The sequence below is a fragment of the Aspergillus clavatus genome, genomic scaffold, assembly GCF_000002715.2.
Source record: "Aspergillus clavatus NRRL 1 1099423829791 genomic scaffold, whole genome shotgun sequence".
NCBI lineage: Eukaryota > Fungi > Ascomycota > Eurotiomycetes > Eurotiales > Aspergillaceae > Aspergillus > Aspergillus clavatus.
Window position 1 is genome coordinate 2,490,637 of NW_001517108.1, and position 23,643 is coordinate 2,514,279.

Sequence of the window (23,643 nt, forward strand, 5' to 3'; positions counted from 1 at the left end):
CGGTTCCGTTCTTCGGGGCAAAGGGTGGTGTCTGGTTCACGCGATCTCGGTGGGATTATTGTCTCACGATTATTTTCGTCTGGTAGTATGCGAGAACGGGATCCTGCCCTTCCTGTATGTCTTTTGGGGAGAGTTGGGATGTTCTATCGGGGCGCGGCGCGACGCTGGCGGAGAGGTAGGCAAGGTGGTGATGCGACTATTGCGGCGGCGGGTAAGGGAGGGAAGAACGAGGTGCGTTCTGTTCCTGCGAAGTTCATTCGGTCAGCATTGAGCGCATTTGATATTTTCAGGGAGCTGCGACTCCTACTATACGAGTATGGAAATCTGTCGAACCCCGAGAGTGTCTGGAATCCGGCGGAGCTGGGGAAAGAAATGGGTGGTGTTTAAGCTCGGAATCCCGCTGCTTGTAGAGGGAGACGAGATGGGATGAGTAAGGATGTTGGTTGGTGAGGACAGACGAGGAGGTGATATAATCCAGAAAAATCAATGCAACAGCAAAACAATTGTCCTAATTCTGGAAAATGGAGTGTCTAATTTATGAGTCGAGATATGAGAGGGTTCTTAAGTTGGTTGTCCCGTCCAGGATTGAGGTCACGCCGTCGCATCTTTTCAAGTCCAGCGGTATAGTATATGGATCAGAAAACAAAACGGTAGACTACAGTGCCAACAACAACAACAACAATAGCAATATTAACCAACATCGCTGTGGTTCTGTTCTCCTCTCATCTTCATTCTGGTTTAGAGTCGTTCTCGGTCTCTATCAATTAACAGGCAACTTGCCTCCATATCCGTGAAATGCAGCTATAATGGGTTAGCCAATAGACAGATACAGATTTCTGGTGCCAAAGCGAAGAAGATATACAGCCCTCAACGCCCTGACCTGCTTGACATGCCCAGTAAACATGCTAAGCACAGTCCAGGTTGCAATCCAGAAGCATTGACGCGCCTTCTTAGCAACTGGCACTTGGGATGGACGCAAGCGCTGGAGTGGATACGAACAACAGACATTGATTCTTGAAGATTACTAGTTCGAATCCTTGATAAACGTGAGCATTATAGGGCGGTGAAGGGTCGTTCTCAGTAGAGAACGAGAGATCCTGTCATCAACCTGACCGGTATCAATATGACGGTCTGGTAGGTTTATTTTAGACACAGTCGGCGTGGCAAGATATATAGATAGAAGGACTCCGCCGTGTTAAGCTGTTCTGCAGTTGAACAGCATGATGCTGGGAGCAGCGTCATTGTAAGGATCTGCTCAGTCTCATCTGTCCAGCCACATGCTAGTGTAACGTCCTCCAGGGTATATAAAATCCTGGACATCTTGGATCATGGATGAAAGACGAGAGGACATCCGAGGATCCGACTGCTGCTGTGGATGCTGCAGAGGGTAGCGCTGAGGAACTGAATAACGGCCGAGGACCTATAACGGTGTCTCTCTTAATCTATTTTGCATATCCGTAGTTCCGTACTTTGTGTGATAATCCGGAAGCACAGTCAATATCATGAAAATCCTGGATAGAAATAGCATCGGCTACGGAGGAACGGCGGAGTAACTAGTCTAATGAGTAATGGCATGATGATAGCGGAGCTTTGGGCTCTCCCATGCCCAAATGGTCCCGGCCGCCGGCACTATTGAATTCTGACAGCGCTCATCATGAAGAAACTGAGCATGGTTTGAATTTAGCTCCGTGCATACACACTAACTATCTAGTATCTACGAAGCACTGGTTTACTGGATGAATGTCTTGTTCCAATAATGGAGAATGGAGCAGCGACTCGACTAGCAAGATTCGTGCCATGATATTGCTGTCTAAATTGACCACTATTCGTTAGACTCCCCCGTAGTTGATGAAGGTTTCAATTTTCGTAGTTGTTTCCTTGCCCCCTTTTCTGCAGTCTTGACGGGTCAATCATAATGTTGATGATCGAATTAGGGGAGTGATGGAGGACTGTTAGTCTGTATCCACGGAGTACGCTGTCGAACATCCTTGCTCTGGGCCTGAGGCAGAAACAGGTGGGATGATCAATATATCCGCGTCAAGTCGAGTCTGGAGGCTATGGATAGAAATACTCAAAACAATGAGAATCCATCTCATTCAATCTCAAGAACGCAGAGAACAGAGTCCAGACTAACTTCACGTGCAGAGATCCAACTTTAGAAGCGCTGACCACAGCCACACCTTCTCTGATTGGACTAGTAGTAACTACTAACTTACTAAGTACTACGGAGTACTAACTACTCTGTAGTATCTGGTAGTTAGTAACTTAGTACGGATACTGCTGTGGACTAGTACCTTTTGGGTACCTGCGGGTAGTAGGATGCTCCACGGCCAGATCAGGTACTCCTAAGGTACAACATCATTTATGCTTTTTTTTTCCCCCTCCAGAACTTCTTCGGATTTAATATCAACTACCATCATTGTCATCCTCTTTCTGATTTTTCTTTTTTCTTCTGCATTCTTATTATTATCTTCATCATCTTCTTCTCCTCTCCCTCAAGTCCTCAGCTTCCCCTTCTCCCCCCCCCCAGTGGTGTTGATTTGTTTTCTACACTCCCCGTGACTAATCGACTGGCCTTCCCGATTGGGCCAAGATCCGCTCTTTCCTCCCCGCTCTCTCTGGCCTGCGTTGGTGGCCTCAGGAACCCCATCTTCGGTCACGGGCATCTCTATCCGTATCTCTATCTCTATCTCAACTAGTTATCTACCGCTGGAGACGCTTTCCCTTCGTTATCAACAGCCTACCCTCCTGTATCCGAGCAATTTCAGTCCAAATCGCTTGTCTCTCGTCCTAAATCACCATCCAGTGACAGTCCCGTATCACGCAGAGATTGCTAATCTCGCTTTAACCGCCCTCATTCCCGTTCATGTGGCTCACTTGCTTGGCTGAATTGCACCTACTTGCATCATCACCCAACCTCGTCGGATTGCAGCGAATGAAGACAACATCCATCGTCTGAAGCAAGTCAAAATTGTGCAAGCGGATTCCTCCATTGTTCCCCCCCCCTCCCGACTACCACAACCGACTACCACAATTCGTTTTCACTGTGGCACAAACAGCCAAAGCGATCAACGGGGCCGACGTCCACCTCCCCTCCTCTTCCTTCCCGTGGACGTCATCTGGACCCAGAGCTCCCATTACAGCCATGTCGCTTCATACATCGTACCATATGGACTCTGATGCCGATGACGAGTACGAACGCAGCGTGATCACGTCCCCTCACCTTGCGACTGACTCCGAGGCTTCTCCTTCCGACTCCGAATTCCCCTCCGCCGAGCATACACCCAAAACATTCGCGATTCCCGGAGACGATCCTCGATCGCCTAGAACCATCATCTCAGAATGGACGGCCGAGGAATGCGCTAACTGGCTGGCCGCACTGGGCCTCCGTCAGTACTGCGCAACCTTTCTAGGTACGTTTGTTTGAGTGACCTGCACGGGTGGATAAATCTGCGAAAGGCTTGGGATTGGATCACGACTGACCGTGTTCTCTTATAGAAAACGAAATCGTTGGAGAAGCACTCATTGCACTAAAACACGAGGAACTCAAGGAAATGGGAATCACCAGTGTGGGCCACCGGCTGACGATCCTGAAGAGCGTATATGAGACCAAAGTCAAGCAGGAGATCCCACTTGACCCTGATCACTACATACCTCTTAGTATGCTTCCGCTCCCCTGGTGTTTGAATTCAGAGGCGAAACTAACTGCGTTGCAGCGGCGGACCAGAGCATGAACGAAAATGCGACCCAGGAGGATGTTGCTCGTTTAATCCTATCTATCCGGTTACGAGACGAAAAAATCGTCAGCGTTGAGGCGGAAATGCGGCGTGTTGCCGAAGAATATCGCCGATTAAGAGAAGAGCTCCTCCCGGTCTTTAAGATGGCCAAGGACCGATCACAACCGCTACCCCCTCCATCGTCCTCCGGCTCCGCACATGATGGACACTACGACGGTCAAACTTTGATCTCGCCTCCTCCCACCACCGCCAGTACCACTTCTACTCTCATTGAGCGTGCAGCGTCCGGTATCTCCCGGACGTTCTCCAAACGTTACAATGGTGGCACAACACCGAAGAACAATTCACCTACCTATATCCCACCATCCATCCACGAAGGACGACCGTATAATGACGGCAGTAGTCTCGATCCGTCTGCTGCTGGCAACTCGCACTTGAGTGCCCTCAATGGCAAGCCACAGTTGTCGCCGGGCATACCGTCACCGACCTCGCCGGGTGCTCACTATGGTGCGCACCAGACTCTCGCGTCACGATCTTACACACAACCGAATTCAAGCCGCACAATCCACGATCATGCAGAAGATACCCCGACAATACAATCGCGACCTGATCGTTTATTGAACCCCACACCGACCCAAACATTGCGTTCGGACGTGCCCACACGATCCGACTCCAGAGCCGGTGCTGATACACCCAGCGTTGAGATCTTCAAATCATTCCGCGTCTCCATGGATGACCCGTGCCACAAGGTTCTCCCTGCTGCACTCAAGAAGTACAATATCAACGCGGACTGGAAACAATACGCATTGTATATCGTGTACGGCGATCAAGAACGATGTTTGGGACTCGAGGAGAGGCCGCTCATCCTGTTCAAGCAACTTGAGAAGGAGGGACGTAAACCTATGTTCATGTTACGAAAACAGCTGCATCCAATTGAAAACACATATGCCAGTGGGGGATCTGCCCCCAACAGCGCCGGATTCGAGGGCCGACAAGGCCAGATCAACCTACCTGGCGGCGTGCTGTGACCTGTGCCCCCGACCTTACGTGTATCATCCAATCCACCAATCAAACCCGAATCGCGACCATTCAATCTGTTGCTTGAGATACCCCCGATCCCTCCTCTTTTAGGGTGATCACTTTTTTTGTTCCGTTACATTCTCACCTTCTCACTTCCCCATTATCCCATCTTCAGACCACTTGGAACTCTTTCTTCGTCGTTATATAAGCGGTGTTATGGGTGTTGGGCACCATCAGGATAGGCAAAATAGCGGTTGTTCATTTGGCATGGCATGACATGGCACGGCATGGCAGTTCTACATCTTTTCTTATTCCTTTTCTTTTTTAATCTCTTTTGCTTTCTTTCTTGTGATATGCCCTCTATTCTCCATTCTATACATTGTCCTTGTTCTCTTCTCTAGTGACATAATTCCTTATTCTTCATTCCTGTTTCCCCCTTCTGCACTATCCCATGAACATTACCATTGCAATCTACACGACCTGGACACGAAACAATCCCATCACATTAATATCAGTATTTCCTGCGCTCTATCAACCCCATGCCCCCCCGAAATCAAAGTTGAATATCCATTCACCCTGGAGTACTAGTAAAAAATCCCAAGCAGATAATCCTAGCCAACGATAGGCCAAGAGTCCACCTTCAAAACCTGCTCTGTGTCTCGAAAAAAAGAAAAAAAAGAAAAAAAAAAACTCAATAATAACGGACTGACACGTCAAGGCCCCCTGTGGCCTGAGCCCGAATCACGGCTCTTACTCACTCTTAGGCCTGGAACTTGGAACTTGGAGCGTAACGCCTTGGAGACCATGCAAGGAGGCTGGGATGGAGAGGTTGATTGCCAGTTGATAGTTAAGTACTACGTACTCCGTACAGGACAATCGGGTCGTCGATGAATATTAATGCCTTGCGAATACTCCATAGTCCGTATCTCACTTGGCGTACTTAGATAAATAGATAGATAGATAGATAGATAGATACTGTACTGTAGACTAAGTACAGAGGAGATATCTCGATCACTACGGAGTAGATGGAATGAATTATTGAATGAGGAATTTAATACAACCAGTCACGCACTGAGCCAAGAGAGATCTATAACACGCCAATCGATAGTACTGGCCGATCGGCGCGACAAAAAGGAAAAGAGGCAGAAGAAACGGGGAATCAGGTCGTTACACAGCGTCAAAGGGTGATTGATGTCTGTAGTCTGTACTCTGGACTCTGACTTGGGCCCTTCCCTTCTATATATACAAGCGCCCCGAGATAGGCAAATGGACGCCTCGCGTACTCAAATCATGGACAAGATCTGGATTTCTTGTTTTCAACTCTCCCCCCCCCCCCCTCTCTCTCTCGCTCCCCGTTTGCCCACTGCAGAACTTCTGTGTTCGTGCGCTCCCCTTGCCTCTCATTTCCCTTTTTCTTCTATTGTTGCTGTTCTCCTCTTTTTCTTCGCTGTTCCTTCACTTCTCGCGACCTTTCTCTCCACCCCACGAGATGCGAGTGCGATGGCCTCGATGACTCGAGAGTCGGTCTGAAGAGCTCGATGGCAGATCGCCTACGCCGCCAGCGTCTTCTCTGGTCTCAGAGGGCCGAGCACCATCGGCAAATTGGACTTTGCCTGCCACCTGGTGGAACTCGCCGTTGTCTTCACTGTCGGTATCCACGACAGCGGTGTTGTCCCTGTCGCTGTCCGAGTCCGAGTCATGCAGCTCGCCCAGGGCAGCAAGACGACGGCGGCGCTCCGCAGGGGTTTCTCCCGTGTCGTCCAAGTCAACCTGCTGAAAAGGCCGTGCAAGACCGGCTGCCTCTCGAAGCCGTGACGGAGGAATCCGCTCGGTACCGTCATCCTCGGAATCTCTCCTCGATCGAGGCTGAGCTCTCGCGGCGGCCTCCGAAGTCTCCAAGGTACTGCGTCGTTCTTGCGCAGCGGAACCCTGGGTGAACCGGGCTAGAGAAGCAACAACGTCACCGGGAACGTCGTGTTCCGACTCGTCATCGGTGAGGCCGCTGTCGGAGCTGAACGCATCGACATCGCGGGTCTCGCGCTGGGTATTGGGAGGCACTGGGATTTCGGTGGGTTCTGTTGGCATGGATTGCCGCCGTTCAGCCACGTCGGCCTCGTCACGGGCCACATCCTTGACATGCTCTGGAACGTCGGTTTCCTCAACTAGTTCCCGACGAGCCTTGGGGCCAAGGTTCTTGATCTGCCGAGCGAACTCGTGCTTGGTCATTCTACGACCCTTGTGGCCGACGCCCCTCTTGCTGACCTGGTCATCGTTGGCAAGAGTGAAACGCAGACCGTCGTCCGCCATCCACTCGTCTTCAGCGGCCTTTCGACTTTGAGCAGCCTGCGAGGTTTCTGCTTCACCTTGACTGAACCACGTTCCCATCCGTCCTAGTCCACGACGGCCAGGGCCGCCTGCATCAGGCTTCTCAGTCGGAGGGATGGAATACTTCTTAATGACTTCACCGTCTTCGTCCTCGACGATGATAGTGTTGCCGAATTGGTACGCGTGGGCCGAGCGAGCCTTGCTCTTGGTCAATTTACCACCTGCACCCTCACCCGGCTTCTTCTCGGCAGATTTCTTCGCCTCCTTGCTCTCGGGCTCCTCGTTGCGGCCCTTGCCCCAGCCGACCCACTTGCCAAATTGCTTGCGAGCCTTTCCAAGAGAAGGACCAGCTGCCGCGCCCACAGCGTGTTGAATGTCTTCTCCTTCTGTCTTTTCATGGGGTTGACTTCTGGACTTGGATAGCTCGCCTGATTTATCTTCTCGCAGCCTTCGCTTCTGCTCCTCGATATGCTGCTGCTGCTCTTCCGGGGATTTATGACTGATGTCTTCTGTCTTCAGGACATTTCCTTCCTCATCTTCGATAATCATGGTGTGGCCTTCAAGATACACCTCAATGACCGGCTCTCGGCCAAATCTATCGCGCTCGTGAGTAGGAGGCGATCCTCCTCGCTCGATCTTCTCCCGTTCTGCGGCTTCCTCCTTGACCATCTCGGTCTCCTCGCCGGTATCAGATGGTCGCTGAGGCATGATGGCAGATTGACTGATCGGACCTCCGGCCCCATCGTCGCGTCTACGGCGTCTCCGAGGTCTGCGACTGGACGTTCGACCAGTAGGTGTCTCTGATTCTTCCTCACGCACCCGGCGTAGGAAGTTGCCGGGAACACCGATAGGCGGAAGGGTTCCAGGGGGATATTCCGGTTCATTGGACGACTCATCAAATTCGTCTGCCTTGCGGAAGGACATGGAGCCCTTTGCCAGAGACTGTACACGGGGTAGACGGTTCATCCAAGAAGGACCATCTTCGTTGGCAGTCGTGTAGGATAGCGTGATGGTCAGGGTATTGATGCGCTTTCCGAGAGTGAACACGGCGATTGAGGAACCATGCACCAAGATGGAGGAGATGACCATGAAGGTGGTGATGGGCCAGATCAACTGGACGACATAATAGTCTTTCGTCCCGGCCTTCGGCAGGTCCGCCTCAGACAGCGGTTGCGTGCTATCGGTTTCCAGTTCCGCCCTGGCCAGGATGGCCGCGAAAATCGCGCCAACACCAATGGGGCCGAAATGACCGGCGAACAGCGCCTCGCGCCATGTTTTCACGTCCGGTATAATCGGCTTCAAGAGCATCATGATGGGTATCCGGCGGAAGAAGATCACCAGAATAGCAATGACGACCAACCTCCAAGGCACGAGACCAATATCGGGGTTGTTGTAGTCTTCCCAGGGGATAATGGAACCGAAATAGACAAAGTACGCCAGATTGAGCAGTAAATCAATGACGTTGGACACGTGAGACTCCTCGGTCTTTTCGGTAAACCAGCCGTCGTTACTGAAGCCGACTCCAGCAGAGAAACCGATCAGCAGATCATCCATGCCCAACAAACTTCCCGAACCAGCACAGAATACCGCCAGCACGAAGTAGAAGACTAGAAAACTCTCGCGATCGATCAACTGCTTCCGCTCAGCCCACTTGATGGCGTGGCGAGCGAAATATCCGATGAGGAAGCCAAAGATTGCGCCAAAGATACACTCGTACAGAATGGTGATGCAAAACCAGTGCAGCGACACCTGCCCGGCATCAGGCCGATAACGTAGAATGTAAAAGCCCAAATAGATAAAGGGGAATGCCATGCCGTCGTTGCAGCCGGACTCGGCGGACAGCAGATCTCTCAAATGTTTGGGGACCCGCTTCGCGAATTTACCCTTACCGACGACTGACGAGGCAAGGACGGGATCGGTGGCTGTCACACAGGCAGCGCAGACAAGACTCTCCAACCAGTTGAGTGGAGGCACCATCCACCAGATGAACAGACTTGTGATCAACCAACCCCAGGTCATCACCGGCACCAGTAAGAGAAAGACGGAGCGCCAGTGCCGCTCCATGTATGCTTTCGGCAATTCGACACCGACGGCAAAACACTGGACGACGAGGACAATGCGCGAACATTCAAGGGTAATTTTGTCAACGTTACCCCATGACATGGGGTTGAAGAGGTTGGCGGCATGGGGGCCGAAGATGATGCCACACAGCGTGGCAACAGTGGCTTCGCCAATGTACAGTTTCTCCTTGACGAAGAGGGAGCAAAGCATGAACAGGCCGGTAAAACCGCCTAGGATCATGTACGCCAGATGCGGCTTATCGATATCCAGATGATCCCACGCCATTTTTGTTACCGGGGGAAAGGCGAGATGGGAGCAGAGAAGCCTAACCTAGCCGTATCGTATGGCTTCCTTCCTGTGATATTCTGCTCCGGTGTGATTCTAATTGCTTCTCCTGATCGATACGCGCGTAGTTGTGCGTCCGCGTTCCCCCGACCGATCGGACGTGCAATTACAAGTAATCTTTCCGCCGCAGAGGTTGACAATCCCGGTTTCTCGGCATGCCTTTCTCAGGAAGGTGCAAATGAGGTTCGGGATCGGACAGACGAAGATAACGATCGGTAAAAAAGAAAAAGAAAAAAGAAAGTTGGTTTGCTCTTGTATCTTGCCTGCAGGGCTCGTTAGCTGTCTTCCCGAGACAATTGACGGCTGAATAACGAAAGCGAGCAAGACGAGACAATAAGCGGAGGAGAAGACAGGCGAAGAGAAACAGCCAGAACACAAGCACTGAGTCGCGCCACTCGACCAGGAGGGAGAGAGAAAGAGCAAGAACTCAGAGACGGAAATTGATAGCCCGCACACTGGAAAAGAAAGGAAAGAGCTAATCCACTACGATACTTACAAGAGAACAATAGCACGAGCTGCGGAGAAACACCAAGCACGCAGTGAAGAACAGGACGAGAAAAAAAGCAGGCAAGCGAACGGAGTTCAAGCAAAGAACAAGCGATGACAAGAAACAGACAAGAAAGAAGAAGCAGAGAGCGGAGGAGAAGACAAGACGCTGGGCAGACGCAACTCACAAGGAACCGAGCAAATTCAAGGACCCAGAGCCAAGACGACGACGACGGAAACCAAGACTCCAACCAAGAACTTCATAATGACGAGGCGGGAGCAATGAAATTTTCCTTTCTTCTTCCCTCTAGCGAATCAATCCGAGGGAAGTCGAGAAGAGTAAGCAGAGACAAGAAAAAGAAAAAAAGCTGTCTTTTTGCTTGGACGATGGCACTTTGGGTGCTGTAGAGTACAGGAGTAGTAGATAGCGCGAGTTTGCCAAAGAAATGGAGGAATCATCCTAGTGGAAAGATGATGCTGGAAGGCAAAGAAAAGAAACTGGCTGCCTGAGTGCCTGGATGCCTGAGGACCTAGCGGGGATGCGCAATTCACGTTGTCGTCGCCCCACACCGTCGCTCGCGGAGCGAACAGTTTCCTTTCTTGGCGGGCGGACTAGCCCGGAAATGGATTAGTACGGTCCTAGGCTGAGATAAGACCACCGAATACGGTTCTTGTAAAGATAACGCGCTGTTTAATGGTTTTATGATTAGTGTTGTGGTATCCATAATTACATGATACAGCATTGCAGCTACCTACCTACCTACTAGATACAGAGCTATCTAACTGCTCAGTAATCTCAGTAATATTAGGACAATATGATCAGTCAGATAAATCAGCCTACACTACTCCGTAGAGTATATCCAACCTGATCCAGGGTACCAATGACAGCTGCCATAAACCCAGAACAGCAACATCCCCCGTGCACCACATGGGATCTATAATCGGGCGTAGCACAGCATTCCCAACTAGACGGGACTAAATAAGTGATTAACTATCTACATCGTGGGCGCCCGGATGGGTATCCAACATTCCCGTGCCCCGTCCCAAAAGAAGGCAACCTTTAGCGGAGATTCCGTCGAATGCATAAACTGGAGCATACCTAACTCCATACCTAGATAGTAGTCCGTACTGCATGTTCACAAAGTGACAAAACCCTCGCAATTACCCCAGCCATCATCAGGTATGCAAATTTACCGTCGATACTCGAGAAATACCGCCCAGCCTTGCACCAGACTTTGATTTACTGATTACTTTCGTAATCCGGATGTGATGATCCTGTATGATAATTGGTTGGAATGGCCAAGACTGGCTCCATCTGGGGCTCCACTCTGGGCCATTCGTCTGAGATCGTGGGAGTCATGAGGTGTAATCCCATTGGACAAGTTCAATGTTTTTCAGTTTTCCCATCATTTGATCCTAGTGGGGCTTGTCTGTGGTGGTCCACCATTCAGCTCTGGCCATAAATGACTCTACCTACCAAGCTAATTTTTTTTTTTTTGGTAAACGTGATGGCCTGAGGCATCACAATAAGTAATAAGTAAAGTAGATAAAAAGGTGGAGGCCCAAGTGACACTGCCTCGGGGTTCGCCATGCATACATCAGTAGGTTAGGTTACATACATATCACACGCAGCAGATTGTAGCCCAACCAAACGGTCTGAGTTAACCTCCGCCATATAGCAATCAGAGGGAAAAAGCATGCGCCGATGAGTCAGAGCAGAACAGATGAAGAAACAACAATCAGAGACAAAATCAATGTCCCGGAATTCGTGACAAACGCAATCAGGCAATAGGTACCAGTATCCTCAGAGATCTCCACTACGAAGAAACAACAGCAGGGTAGAACTGGGTGGTGGTTCTACTCGCCCAAAGGCATCCCTTCCACTTGATCACTCAACGACCGCCAGTTATCAGCCTGCAGCTCGGAGTATTTCACGCGCTCCTGGCTCCAATCCTGATGGAGCCGGCTGATGTGGTACTGACTGCGCTGGAAATGTACCAGCTCGTCCCGGATGCACTCCTTAATGAAGACTCCTCGTGCGTGTTGCTGTACAATCGACTCCTTGTCCTGCAGCGCGAGCAAAATACGTGTCAACGAACTGTCAGGGGGGGCGAGTGGGATGAAAAGGTGCCGAAAAAGCAAAACCACAAAGCTGACGTACCTTGAATATCGACTCTTCAACCTTCTCGATCTCCCCAGGCTTCACCGCTCCTTGAGGCCGGGCCCGCAGTTCTTGCAGTTTGCGCTCGTTGCTCTCAATTCGTCGCTCCAGTTGGGGTATGTTATTCTTCGCGTATCGATCTCGCCGATCAAACATCTCTCGCACACTGACCAGACAATCTCTCTGAAACTTCAAGTCTTCCAAGACGCCGTTCTCCCATGCTCGCGCCTCATCCTCCAGCAAACTTTGGCTGGCCGAGAGGTGTCTGGCCGTAGCCATGATCCCTTCATTGAGCGCCGGGACATCGCCGGGATCTGCAGAGTAAGTATCTTTGGTCACTTCCGTGAGGGACTGCAATGCTAGTGAAAATCGTAGATGATCGGCGGCAAGCCCCTCATTGCGCTTAGCCAACCGCTCAAGCAGCGCGCATAGATTGATGTAGATCTCGGCGGACCGCTTGACGCCGCTGCGGACCGTCTCGAACATATCCGTCAAATCAGCAGGTAATGAATCTTCAAGATCCGGCGGTAAGACGCGGCCCGTGAATTCGTCTTGAACGGAGATCGTAGCTTGTTTACGCCAGACCGAAAGTTCCTGCGAAAGTTAGACGACCGCGCACTCATCACCTCGCCGGAAGATGAACCACCCACCGTAGGAACCGTCAAAAACATTATGACCAGTTGTTCTTGGTTTAGGACAGGGTGACGAACGAGAGCGTTGGTAAATCGGACAAGGCCACGACGCCGTTTCTCAAGGAACGAATTGGAATCCGCTGAAAGGTGAGTGCCATTGACTTTAACGCATTGCAAGAGAGGTGAGTAAGCTTTGAGGAGAGCTGCTTATAAGCCTGTGCTCTGACGTACCTGAAATTCTCTTTGGCGGCAAGAGAGGAAGCTGCCGGAACGGATACCGTCTGTGAAGGCAATCCAGCAACCAGACAAAGTCGCTATATCGCCGGATCACGGTGCTGCCACGTCGGGCAGATTTGACCTCGTAATTACGGTGCTGGAACATGAACATCCCTTCCTTCTCAGGCAATAGAGTGATGGTCGCAACCTCCTCCACCTGGGAATTCGTGATATTGCCCACACTCGTACCGAGCGATCGTCGAGGAGCATTGGGTTCGGCTTCTCCAATGCCTGGTGTCGCGAAATCGCCAAGGCCAGCTTGGACGGAGCTGGTGAACCCACCAGCAGCGCTTGTATCCCTGAGACTTCCTCCCCATCCAGACCCGGCGCTGCTGGATGGCGCAGTCTCCGTCGGTCCACTTGGCCGCTCAGTGCTCGGCGCATGGTGTTGATCTTCATGTCCAGTTGGCCGGCTCGTCGACCACGCGTCGGTCGTCGACCGCACACTCCCAAAGCCGTTCAGGGCCGGAGGCTCAGGTCCAGGTTGTGCATGATCATGACCGCGGTGTAGCTCGGGACTACCCCAGGGATCGGCCTCAAAGCCGCCTAATGACTCTCTCGACTGTCCCGAACGCGCGGATGTGGGTTCCTGTACTGGAGCGGCTGGAGGGGGAGGGGTGGTTGGTCGTTCGTGAGCCGGCGAGGGATCCGAGGGCGCTTGTCGTTCGCGTAAGCCATCTAGATAGGAACTTTTCGGCAGAGGGAGTTCTATAGACACACCGGTTAGTTTTGAAATTGTAAACAATGCAGCATGGTAGTCAAAGATGAGAGCCCCTACTCTTCCGCCGGTCATCCACCGCGTCAAACGTAAGATCCTCCCCCTCTTGCGCAAGCCCGACGAGCGCAAGTAGAACGTTGAACTGGCCGCGTTCAAGCCCATTCGAACTATCGCCGTCGCCAGAGACAACGAGATTGAAGATCTTGGCTTGATCACTGGCGCTCAGCCCACTGCTGGACAGGATCTCGCGGACCGAGGTCAAACCGACGCCGCTGCCAACGCGATCCCCTTCATTCAGCACCAGGTCGTACGCGTCGATATAGCTCTCCGGAACGTCTGCATCAGGCAAAAGGGTTTTGACGAGCTCGTGTCGCGCCACCCGCTTGTTGGTGTTGCTGTTCCAGGGCGAGCTGGTGCTGAACCCGTCGTCATCGGCGAAGAGGGACGAGGAGCCCATGTTGGCAGAACTGGACGCTCCGCCACCGAATGAGGGTTCATCGGCGAATAGCGACGATCTGGACCTCTGGACGGAATCAGCCATCCCAGGCTCTTCCGGTGATGTCCCGAATAGCGACATTGTGAGTGATTTCAAGTGCGCGATGCGTCACGGCTCCGATGGCGACGATCCCAGTTCCCGGTTTAAGAAGCGGAGTGCGGTTGGAGGCTGGGGAGAGAGAGAGATAAGCAACAACAACACCAGGCGCTGCAGCGATAAGCACTCTCAAGAAATCAGAACAAGTACGGAGAAGAACGAAATGCGATAAAAAGGCATTGATAATGAAACCTCCACTTCTTCTTTAGCATCTGGATGAAGTAAACAACCGCTGCCTGGGGCTGGGGGGTTTTCGGGGTGATGTCGTTATGGGGCTCCACCCAGAGCACGCACTAGGCAACTTTAATGATAGTCCGATGAATGCTCGGCGGCATGCGAATAGTATCACTTTTATATTTCAAACAATATCCTGTATCTACTGTGTCTCGGGATGGATATATAAAAAGTCTAGGTATCATTGTATTTCGTATATATGGCACGTTCCGATGCGTGATTATATCATGTCCGATCTTGCATATCCTTCTCGATCCCACCATCACCCGAAGCTTCAGACGCGAGGTCACTGCACTCCCGGCTGGATTCCCTCACTGGGGCCACTACAAAATGCCCGCTCCGGACCAAGAGCTCCTGCCAATCCTTGTTGCCTGTGGCAAGTATCAACGAAGGATTTGTATCCGGCGGAAACCATCGTTCTCTACGCGTCTCTGCCTTGCTTCCTCCTTCCAGTGCCGCGCGGCTTGCCCTCGTCTTTCGCATTCTCTTCTTGCCATCCGTGTTCAGGGAGAGAAGACCACTTAACTGGAATCGATACTGTTCCAAGCGGAGATCAAATGCCATGATGGCACGGATATACGGCGCCAGGTCCTCGGACAGAGGCCGAAGCCCGTTCTCGAATGATGGTGCTAATCGTCCGGTTGAGGAGGGGTAGAAATGGTCAGCCCGTCTGACGGGCTCGAATGCGGCAAGTAATGTCGTCTGAGAAGGGCCTGCTGGTTTTGGAGTCATAGAGTGTGTCAAAACTCTCCGGCCTTGTGAAAACTCGATATCTGCCTCATGCCCATTGCGGAAAACTCTTCCTAGGAAGACCTCGAATGTACTCCCTATATTTGAGGATTGTGAGGAGTAATCAAGCACGAGGTCAGTCTGCAAAAGAGGATAGCCGTCAATGTAGTTCGCTCTCTGCTTCTCGGACATGGTAGGGATAGTGGTATCAATGGAGTCCTGCGAAAGTTAGCTTTGGATTGATAATACTCTTGTGAGGATTAAACCTACCAATTTGGCGTCAAGAGAGCAGCCAGGGCACAGAACATCGAGGTCGCTCCTGAAATCCGCATAATCGGACCGATATCTCAGCCTTTGCAGACGCTCAGAGGTTTCCACCGTAGGCTTGTTGTCTGGTGATGAGACAGTATCAAATTGCGATTCCGCCTGTGTGTCGCATTCTTGCAGGCTGAGTTGCCACCACTGCAAGGACTCCTTTGTCACTTCGATATGGCTGTCCAGCGTGTCACCCAGCAGGACATCGCGACCAAACCAGCCCATGAAGGGGCGATACGTATTCAAACTGATTACTCTCAACGGGTCACCGTTGCGATCCAGATCCGTACCTTTGGGCCACCTATCGATAAGCCAGTCCAGGCCGGATTTCTCACTTCCAACGGCCATCTGGCACCAAAAATTTAGATCCATGATCGCTTTCCGAAAGTCTTTACCGGTGGCAGCATAGAGATTGTTGACAGCTTCTCGCCTCAACATATGGCCCTCATTCGCGGCCAGGAGAAGAAGATAGTCAACAACTAGGCGTTGTGGAGGTGGTTTATACCGCAGAATTCCGTGGAATGAAATGTCGTCCAGCGGTATGAGCTTTTCATCATTGCAAGTAATAATGATTGGACGTTTTGATTGGGTGATGAGGGTCATGACTCCAGACCAGAATTGTTTGTCTTCATCAAAGAGGATATCGGCTTCTTCTAGAAGGATGAAGGACTGCTTCTGACTTCGCAGTTGTTTCGATTCGGTTTCCTGTCGGGCGTCATTCTTGCTAGTTTTGGCACTCTTCTTCGCGGTCGAGGTTTTATACGCGGCAGGTTTGAAGAACCCTCCAAGCTTGTTTTGCTTGCTTTGATCCAATTCTGGAAGTTCAAGGTTAATATCTGACTTGGGAGTTTTGGAATTGTCCTCAGCACTAGCCACGTGATGCACGAGATGATTCCTGGTCATGTCACCCACACGCTCCAAGATGTCTTTGGCGCTTCGGCGGTTACTTGAATTTATCTCGAAGACTTCGTAATCGAGCTCTTTGGCCACTGCATAAACGGATGCGGTTTTACCGCACCCTGTAGGACCACTCAGGAGGATCACGTTGGACATACGGGGCTTCCCAGCGCCAGACTTCAAGCTAGTGTCCAAGTTACCTGATCGAATAACAGTCTTTTTGGCTGAGACTGTCACTCCGCCAGCTAATTCATCCTCGTCCGAATCTGTAACCTCACTCATCTGAAATTCCTCGTCGCTGCTTGTCACAATGAAGCCGTCGAGTTTATCCGACTTCTTGCGCTTTTTAGCCCTTTTAATTTCATCATTGGTTTTTTCAAAAGTCCTCGTTGATTTCCCCGTATCCACGGCGGATATCACGAGATACTTCAACCAGTCCCGCAACATGAGTGCTTCCTTGCTAGTTTGAAGAACCTGATCTGCAGAGCAAGGGGCATATTTTTGCGTCCACAGATCCGACTCATACGTTCCCCGATCGAACGCAGTCATGCTATGCGGGATGGATGAGTAGATTCTCGCTACGGCAGGGTGGCGGACAGATGCATTGGCGTCATCAGCCAATACGAGTTCAGAAAGTTCCGGGACTATAGCTTGCTGCAAAGTCTGCCCGCTGGCAACGTGCCTCTCTGGTATCCGTAATGCCGCCGGGACGTCTCGAGTAAGATGATTTGTATGTGTACGAAGTATACTTTCATCATCGCGGATTTGAACAGTGGCCATCTTTGCTTTCTTCTGGTCAACATTCATGGGCCCAGGAGCCTCGATATGTTGTAGGTTCGAATCCTCCGGGATGCCTCGAATGTGACCAAGATCCTTAGGAGGCCAGACTGGGTGTATAGATTCGGCAAACTTCACACGTGGCTTGAAAGAAGTGAGAAAGCCCCATTTCGGAGCAGAATCCGCATTGTCCTTTCGTTGATTTAGCGTGGACGTTGCTTCAGAAGCTGCAGGGCTAGAAGCAGACGGGAGGGAAGCTTGCGAACAGCTTTCTGGCTTGCGCGTGGGCTTCGTGAAGAACGGGTGTGTAGGCTTCGGCGGCTGTTGTTTCTCGACGACCCGAGTTGAGGGAAGTTTTGAACTCCGAGAGGGGACATACTTCGTTTTCCCGGTCATAATAAGGTCAATCAGCTTCCCTATCTGTTTGACCTTTTCGGGTTCGCTAGTATATTTCAAAATGATAATCTTTTTGCGGCTCTGCTCTAGCTTCTGAATTGCATTTTTCGCACGCTTGCTGGTCCTTTTCTGAGTCTTATCCTCCGAATGCTTTGTGGTTGGTGAGCTCAGGAGTTTCCCATTAGAATTCAGTTTCAACGTCTTCCGCGGGAGTACCGGCGTCTTCGAGATTTCAATTTCGCCATCTGTCATATCTTTTGATCCAGGCACACTTTCAGCGTTGTGAGGGTTCGATGCGAGCTCGGGTTCGGGAAAAAATCCATTTTGTGCGACAGCTAAGTCATCGCCTGTGATGGCAGTACCGTGAGCAATTGGTTTGAAGCCGTGAGTCTGAACGCCTTTGCTGGGCATTTCCAATGTGGCAGCAGGCACGTTGAGTCGCCCATCTGCTTTCTCCAGAAGCGATGCATTCTCTGCGCCGACGATGCGGATTTGCTCTGATGAGCTCGGCTCATTCTCCTTTTCAGTTTTACGCCGTTTCCGTCGTTCTGAGTTCGGGTCATGCTCGAGTGTTGCGGAAGTATTGGGCGAGGAAAAAGTCAGGGGATCGTTGGACTGATCTGGAAACTGTATGCTTGGGGTGTCTCTAGCCTCGACACCGTTGGATAAGATGCCATCCCTGACAGCAGCTTTAGGTCCGAGGTCTGCTCCTGGTAAGTAAGCGAGGATTGGGTATCAGGAGAAGAAATTAACCTCTGTGCTTTTGGAAGAATGGGTGAATAGCTGGCTGCTCGCCTTGTCCCATGGCCATCGGCTGCAGTGCGGTCAATCGAGAGCAATGGTCATCGCTTGACGATGGTCCGCCTAAGGTGATTCAAAGCATAAAAATAAAAAAAGAAAACAGAGTTGACAAATCATTCAATCTGGTTTTAAGTGGTTGATGGACTCCAGATAGGGGATCTGCCAAAGACAACTCACTCCGGAGTATAACTACTGATAGAGCAGCCAAATTGATGAACGCCAAAGGAGACGCGAAGAGGCGCGTGTTTTTCCGCCCGGCGCGGCCAGTTCGTTTCCCGCCGTACGTCATTTACAGTACGGTTGCACTAGTTTCAAAATAGCATAGTGCCGGATCTCGGAGCAACTTAGCACCGGAAATTTTTCAGAATGCGATATGGAAACGAATTTGTCTGGAAGCCTGCGTGAGCACAAGAAAACAGCGGCAATCGTCGCACAACACAGGTATCTTGTGAGTCTTTGTCTGTCGTGATGGATCTTCAGCCGCCCTCGGTGCTGGCTCAATTGCCTCGTCCTCTCCATGCCTCCACCGGTAAAACTCGGATCGGTGAAGTGTATAGTTTGGCAGAGTCGAAGAAGCGCAAAAGATACGAAGTTGTTGTGGCAGTCGACGGAGAAGCTGTGAACATTTATAATGTGAGAAGATGAAAAATGTGGAAATGCCTTGCAATGAACAGTCGGCTAATTGGCTTTTAAATCAGATACAAACCCCCAAACTTGTCACCTCATATGCCGTTCCTCCACAGTCTTCATTCTCCTGCCGGCCTTGCTCAGTACGCAGAAAGCTTACGACCAAGTCGATTGTGAAAAGACAAACTTTTTGCGCCATAGGCCGACCCCAACAGCAGATCAAGGCCTTCGTTGAGGAAACTGGAGGAGCTGGATCGAGCGCGCCTGTCATTTCTTCTACGTCCTTCTCCGTGAGCGACTCGAAGAGCCCGACGGTTTATGTCGGCATTGTTCCCACCGTTATTGAGGTCGAAGACAAGGATCCTTTTGATATCCTCGCAGTGCACAAGGATGGTTTTATTCGCAGGCTGACATCCGACCTCGAGACCCAGCGGTGGGGCGTGCACCACAGCGAGATCGCAAAGGACCGGTCGACCCACGAGATCAATGCCTGCTTCCTCGTGGATTTTGAAGATGCCAAGAAGAACCTGTTCAAGAGGAGGCAAGATCTTGTGGCCATGGCTATGGGAGACTTGACTGACTCTGGGGTTGACGAGCCGACATTGTTGTTGCTCGTGTCGCACCCAACTGGCTCGAAACAGTTCGCTTTGAGTGACGTGAAAGTCCAAATATTCTGTGTACCGGCGAATGCTTCCACGGCGGGACAAATCATTGACGAGAGCCAGAAGCTCAGACATCTGCAGACCGTAACTCTACCCGACATTGATGAGCACAAGACATTCGATAGCAGCTCTTTGCAGTGGTACTTCCATTCCGGATCAGCGGGCCTGAACCTGTCATTCGAGAAAGGGTTTGTCAACATCGATCTTTCCCAGTATTCGCCGACCGTGACAACGCAATTCATTCTTGAGGATGAGAACTTTTCTTCTCTTCTGCGCATCTCGCCGCAGTCTGTGATCGGCGCTGGGAAATCGATTGTTGCGTTGTTCGACACACAATATCAATCCATCCAGCGCAGCATTGCAGTCGGGGATGTGCCCTCCAGTGGCTCGTCGGGGGTCGAAAGCCGCAAGCCAAGGACAGTATTCACTAGCTATTTTGCCAAACTGGGCATCGCGGTCGCTACGAAGGGAAATACCTTGTTCGCTTTCGATCTGAGCTCGTCGCATAGCCCCTTCAGCTCTTCCCTTAAGCGGCCAAGAGATGGTCTTCTGATTGATGCTATCGGACGCGGTATCGGATCGGCTACGGATGCATCTTCCAAGAAGAACCGCACCGAGTATATGGCATCGCTGGGTCTCACCTCTCCCGAACAGGTGAATAAGTGGGAGCAGCTGACACAGGTCCTCGACAACTCTGCCACCTCTAAGGACAGTGCTGCGTTTGACCGGGCAGTCGTGGGTTATTTTGGCGTTGGCTCGTCTAAGAGCTTGCCTCCACCAGAGCACTACGTCAATCCAGAGATGGTGATCTTCTTACTCACCAAGATCTTTTCTCTTCAGGAGGCTGGGAACAAGGACAAGCTATCGACGTCATCATCCTCGCGGTTGGCGGTTGATGTGTGGCCTGAGAAGACCTGCAAATGGCTCATTCAGACTGGACACCTCTGCTTGAGCAATGTCGAAATTGCCATGCGACGAGCTCTGAAGCCGCGTATCTTGTCGCCGCTGCCAACCGGGTCGTTCATTCAGGCTTTGATCGATTCTGATCATTCTCTCCACCACTTGATCGACGTGCTTCAGGGCCCTGTCTTGCTGAACACGGATGATCTCGCTTACGCCCTCCGGATTCTCTTGAACATGGCCCGCTCGCACTGCATGGTCCTGGAGGAGGAGGCGACCAGAACATTGACCTACGACCAAGACGCCTCGGACGAAGTTGAGACAGCAACGACCAAGCTTTCTGTGCAGGATGCCGAGGCAAGCTTGCAAGACATCTTCCTCGGATTCAACACCGCTCTGCAGAAGATCCACCACCATCCCCTTCCCACCATCATCAACTCCCTGCGCTCTGGCCTCTCCCGATCCGAACTCCTGTCCATTGTCCACCATCTCCGCCTCTGCCTCGCGACAGGAGGATATACGTCCCCTTTCAGCGAAAACCCCCCTGTCCCATTCTCCCCCGAACAAACCACCCCATCACTCTCCCTCGATATCATCACGGATCTGCTGAACGCGGCCGTCGACGCCATCGGCCCCTCAGGCTGGATCTCTGCCGCCGGCCTCGACGAAGCCAGCGCACGCGAGTTCGACCTCATCGCCGACATGAAGTCCGAGATCTCCGCTGCGCTTGCCGGAGTCGAGGAAGCCACGTACCTCAAGGGCATCCTCCGCGAATACCTCCGGTTCACCGCTAGCTTCAAGCGCTCGTCCACGAAGGGCAAGGTCGCCGGTTCGTCCAAGCAGCCTGGAGCCGAGGAGGCGTCTTCTGGCCTCGTCCGCTACGAGAAGCTCAACGGGGCCGACCTGATGGTCTTCGGACTGCCCGAGGGCGACGAAGGATTCGACATCGACGCGAGCGGCAAGCTGCTTCCGCTGTCCCTCAAGGCTCCCTCGGCGGACGTGAGCAAGACCAAGGTGAAGAAGTCGACGGGTGAAGTGAAGACCCGGAGTAACCGTGAGATCGGCTATCTGCGCCGCAAGGCTGCCGGGAAATACTCCTTTGAGAGGCTTATTGTATAGATACTTCAAAAAAGTCGGTGCTTGTTAAGGACAGTTACAGGATTTCTTTCACGTTTTTCTTAATGTAGATAGGTTCTATTGGCGTCGCAGGAACTTGATTCTTTGTTGAGCAATGCTGGATATACCTTTCCTATCGGTCGTATGCCCCTACCAAGAACCCCTAGCTGTCCTTGCAAGACATATAATGCCCACCTTACCCGTCACAAAACTATATCATCATCAAGAGCATGAACTCCATATCTCCATCCAGTATCTCACCTGCAGACGAGAAAGAAAGGAAAGAAAAAAGAAAACCAGGCAATACAACACCGCGTCCACACACCCACAGGCTCATCGCCTCCTATATCATGCACCCCATCCAACATACATCGCCCATCCAGCCCATACAGGGCGCGTCACAGCCGTTGCTGCACCAAACCCACCACTCACCTCCCAGAAGATTCATTACCGCTAATGCACGCCGAAGCCATATACAAGTCCACACTCTATAGTACTCCCTAGGACCTAGGCAGTCCTCACTCTAGCCAAGGGGTTGGGGGGCCAGGCCGCTTGTCCTTGCCATCGGCCTTTCTCCGGCTATACCGCGAGTGACGAGTTAACTACCGGGGGGGGGGGAGGAGGAAGGGTGTGGGTTGTCAGTCACGACTCACGACTCATCAGCCACCAGTCACAGTGACCAGATAGATAGTTTTTCCAATTCCAGGCAACTTAGACTCGGCTAGTTTTGTCTTGTCTTGGAGCAATTTGATTCTTGCCTGCAGGACGGGCCAACGTCAAGTGACGATCGATGGTCTGCAGTTGTGCATGCGGCCAATGGGGGACGATGGGCTGCGTGGATGTTCTTTGGTGTGATGGGTGGTGGCTGCAGGGACTTGATTACTGGGCTCTGGGCTGTGTATGATTAGTGTACAGTGTACAGTGTGCTGTAGCCTGTATGTAGGCTTTGAACGAAGCTGATACAGAGTGTACAAAGTGGTGTACTTGTGTGTCGTGCGTTTCTGGGTGGGAGGTTTTGAGATATCTTTCTCAGGGATTGCTACTTCGCAAGGTGGCGTGGGATGCTGGGTTCAGGCCAGAAGGTAGCATCGCGTCCTCCATGTAAAGCGTAACTCTGCTCTGTACTAGTAAGTGTACGGACTACGGACTCGATACGGAGTAAGTAACTGAAAGACTCGCATTCAGGAGACCTGTATCGACGCTAAGCTGGATCGATGATAGACTGCAGCGTTAGCTACATACGAAGTTGCTGGGCGCAAACCAGGAACGCATCATGATAGTCCGAGCTCCGTCATCCGACAGGCCTCGGACATCCAGAGTGCAGAGACTCCATTTATCGTGCTATCCAACATTGCCGCTCAGTCAGTGATAAGGCCCCCCCCCTGCTATCTAACTACTCCAAAATTGAAGTCTCCATCACGGATACTCGGATAGTCAGGCAATCGGGATCAGGCGCTGAGATCCACAGACGGAAGCACATACAATGGCTAGCTGCATATCCTCCGTCGGCTAGAGTGGATACTGGGTAGTCGTCGATGACGAGACCTATCTCGTCGGCTGTGATAGGGAAACCAGGCTACGGACTCCCGCTTAGTCTTAGCAGATGCAGTCGCACTGTCGCAGCTTGCTCCAACCCATGATACGCCGGTTCCTTCTCAAGAGCAACGGGCTAGCAGGGATCAACGCCCGCTGCCCACTTAGGCCCCATGCAGCATGAGCACCGCCCTCCAATCAATCGAAAGTCGAACGCAAAGGGGTGTGGCTGGACGTTGCAGAATCAGCGGTTTTTTAGAACTTGGTCCGAGTGCAACTGGTCCTGGTCTTACTCTTACGGAG

At 51.6% G+C, this 23,643-nt stretch overlaps 5 protein-coding genes across 5 annotated transcripts, besides 5 other annotated features; 2 read left to right on the forward strand and 3 right to left on the reverse strand.

Moving 5' to 3' along the window:
* The first annotated feature begins 3,008 nt into the window (after positions 1 to 3,008).
* Positions 3,009 to 3,033: a microsatellite.
* A 112-nt stretch (positions 3,034 to 3,145) lies between these two features.
* Positions 3,146 to 4,765, forward strand: ACLA_076100 (adaptor protein STE50; the record flags this gene model as incomplete). Its single annotated transcript, XM_001275995.1, has 3 exons — positions 3,146 to 3,413; positions 3,499 to 3,660; positions 3,717 to 4,765. The coding sequence occupies 3 exons, from the start codon at positions 3,146 to 3,148 to the stop codon at positions 4,763 to 4,765; spliced, it is 1,479 nt and encodes a 492-aa protein (XP_001275996.1).
* A 255-nt stretch (positions 4,766 to 5,020) lies between these two features.
* Positions 5,021 to 5,050: a microsatellite.
* A 369-nt stretch (positions 5,051 to 5,419) lies between these two features.
* Positions 5,420 to 5,447: a microsatellite.
* A 251-nt stretch (positions 5,448 to 5,698) lies between these two features.
* Positions 5,699 to 5,731: a microsatellite.
* Positions 5,699 to 5,732: a microsatellite.
* A 480-nt stretch (positions 5,733 to 6,212) lies between these two features.
* ACLA_076110 (Na+/H+ antiporter Nha1) lies at positions 6,213 to 9,428 on the reverse strand (the record flags this gene model as incomplete). The annotated part of the gene is made up of 1 exon (XM_001275996.1): positions 6,213 to 9,428. One exon carries the CDS (start codon positions 9,426 to 9,428, stop codon positions 6,213 to 6,215), a length of 3,216 nt encoding a protein of 1,071 aa, XP_001275997.1.
* Positions 9,429 to 11,831: 2,403 nt separating this feature from the next.
* Positions 11,832 to 14,338, reverse strand: mvp1 (sorting nexin Mvp1; the record flags this gene model as incomplete). Its single annotated transcript, XM_001275997.1, has 5 exons — positions 11,832 to 12,041; positions 12,136 to 12,729; positions 12,786 to 12,907; positions 12,999 to 13,751; positions 13,822 to 14,338. The coding sequence occupies 5 exons, from the start codon at positions 14,336 to 14,338 to the stop codon at positions 11,832 to 11,834; spliced, it is 2,196 nt and encodes a 731-aa protein (XP_001275998.1).
* Positions 14,339 to 14,812: 474 nt separating this feature from the next.
* Positions 14,813 to 18,791, reverse strand: ACLA_076130 (uncharacterized protein; the record flags this gene model as incomplete). Its single annotated transcript, XM_001275998.1, has 3 exons — positions 14,813 to 15,535; positions 15,587 to 18,411; positions 18,680 to 18,791. The coding sequence occupies 3 exons, from the start codon at positions 18,789 to 18,791 to the stop codon at positions 14,813 to 14,815; spliced, it is 3,660 nt and encodes a 1,219-aa protein (XP_001275999.1).
* A 179-nt stretch (positions 18,792 to 18,970) lies between these two features.
* ACLA_076140 (uncharacterized protein) lies at positions 18,971 to 21,810 on the forward strand (the record flags this gene model as incomplete). Its single annotated transcript, XM_001275999.1, has 2 exons — positions 18,971 to 19,135; positions 19,201 to 21,810. The coding sequence occupies 2 exons, from the start codon at positions 18,971 to 18,973 to the stop codon at positions 21,808 to 21,810; spliced, it is 2,775 nt and encodes a 924-aa protein (XP_001276000.1).
* Between the last annotated feature and the right edge of the window lie 1,833 nt (positions 21,811 to 23,643).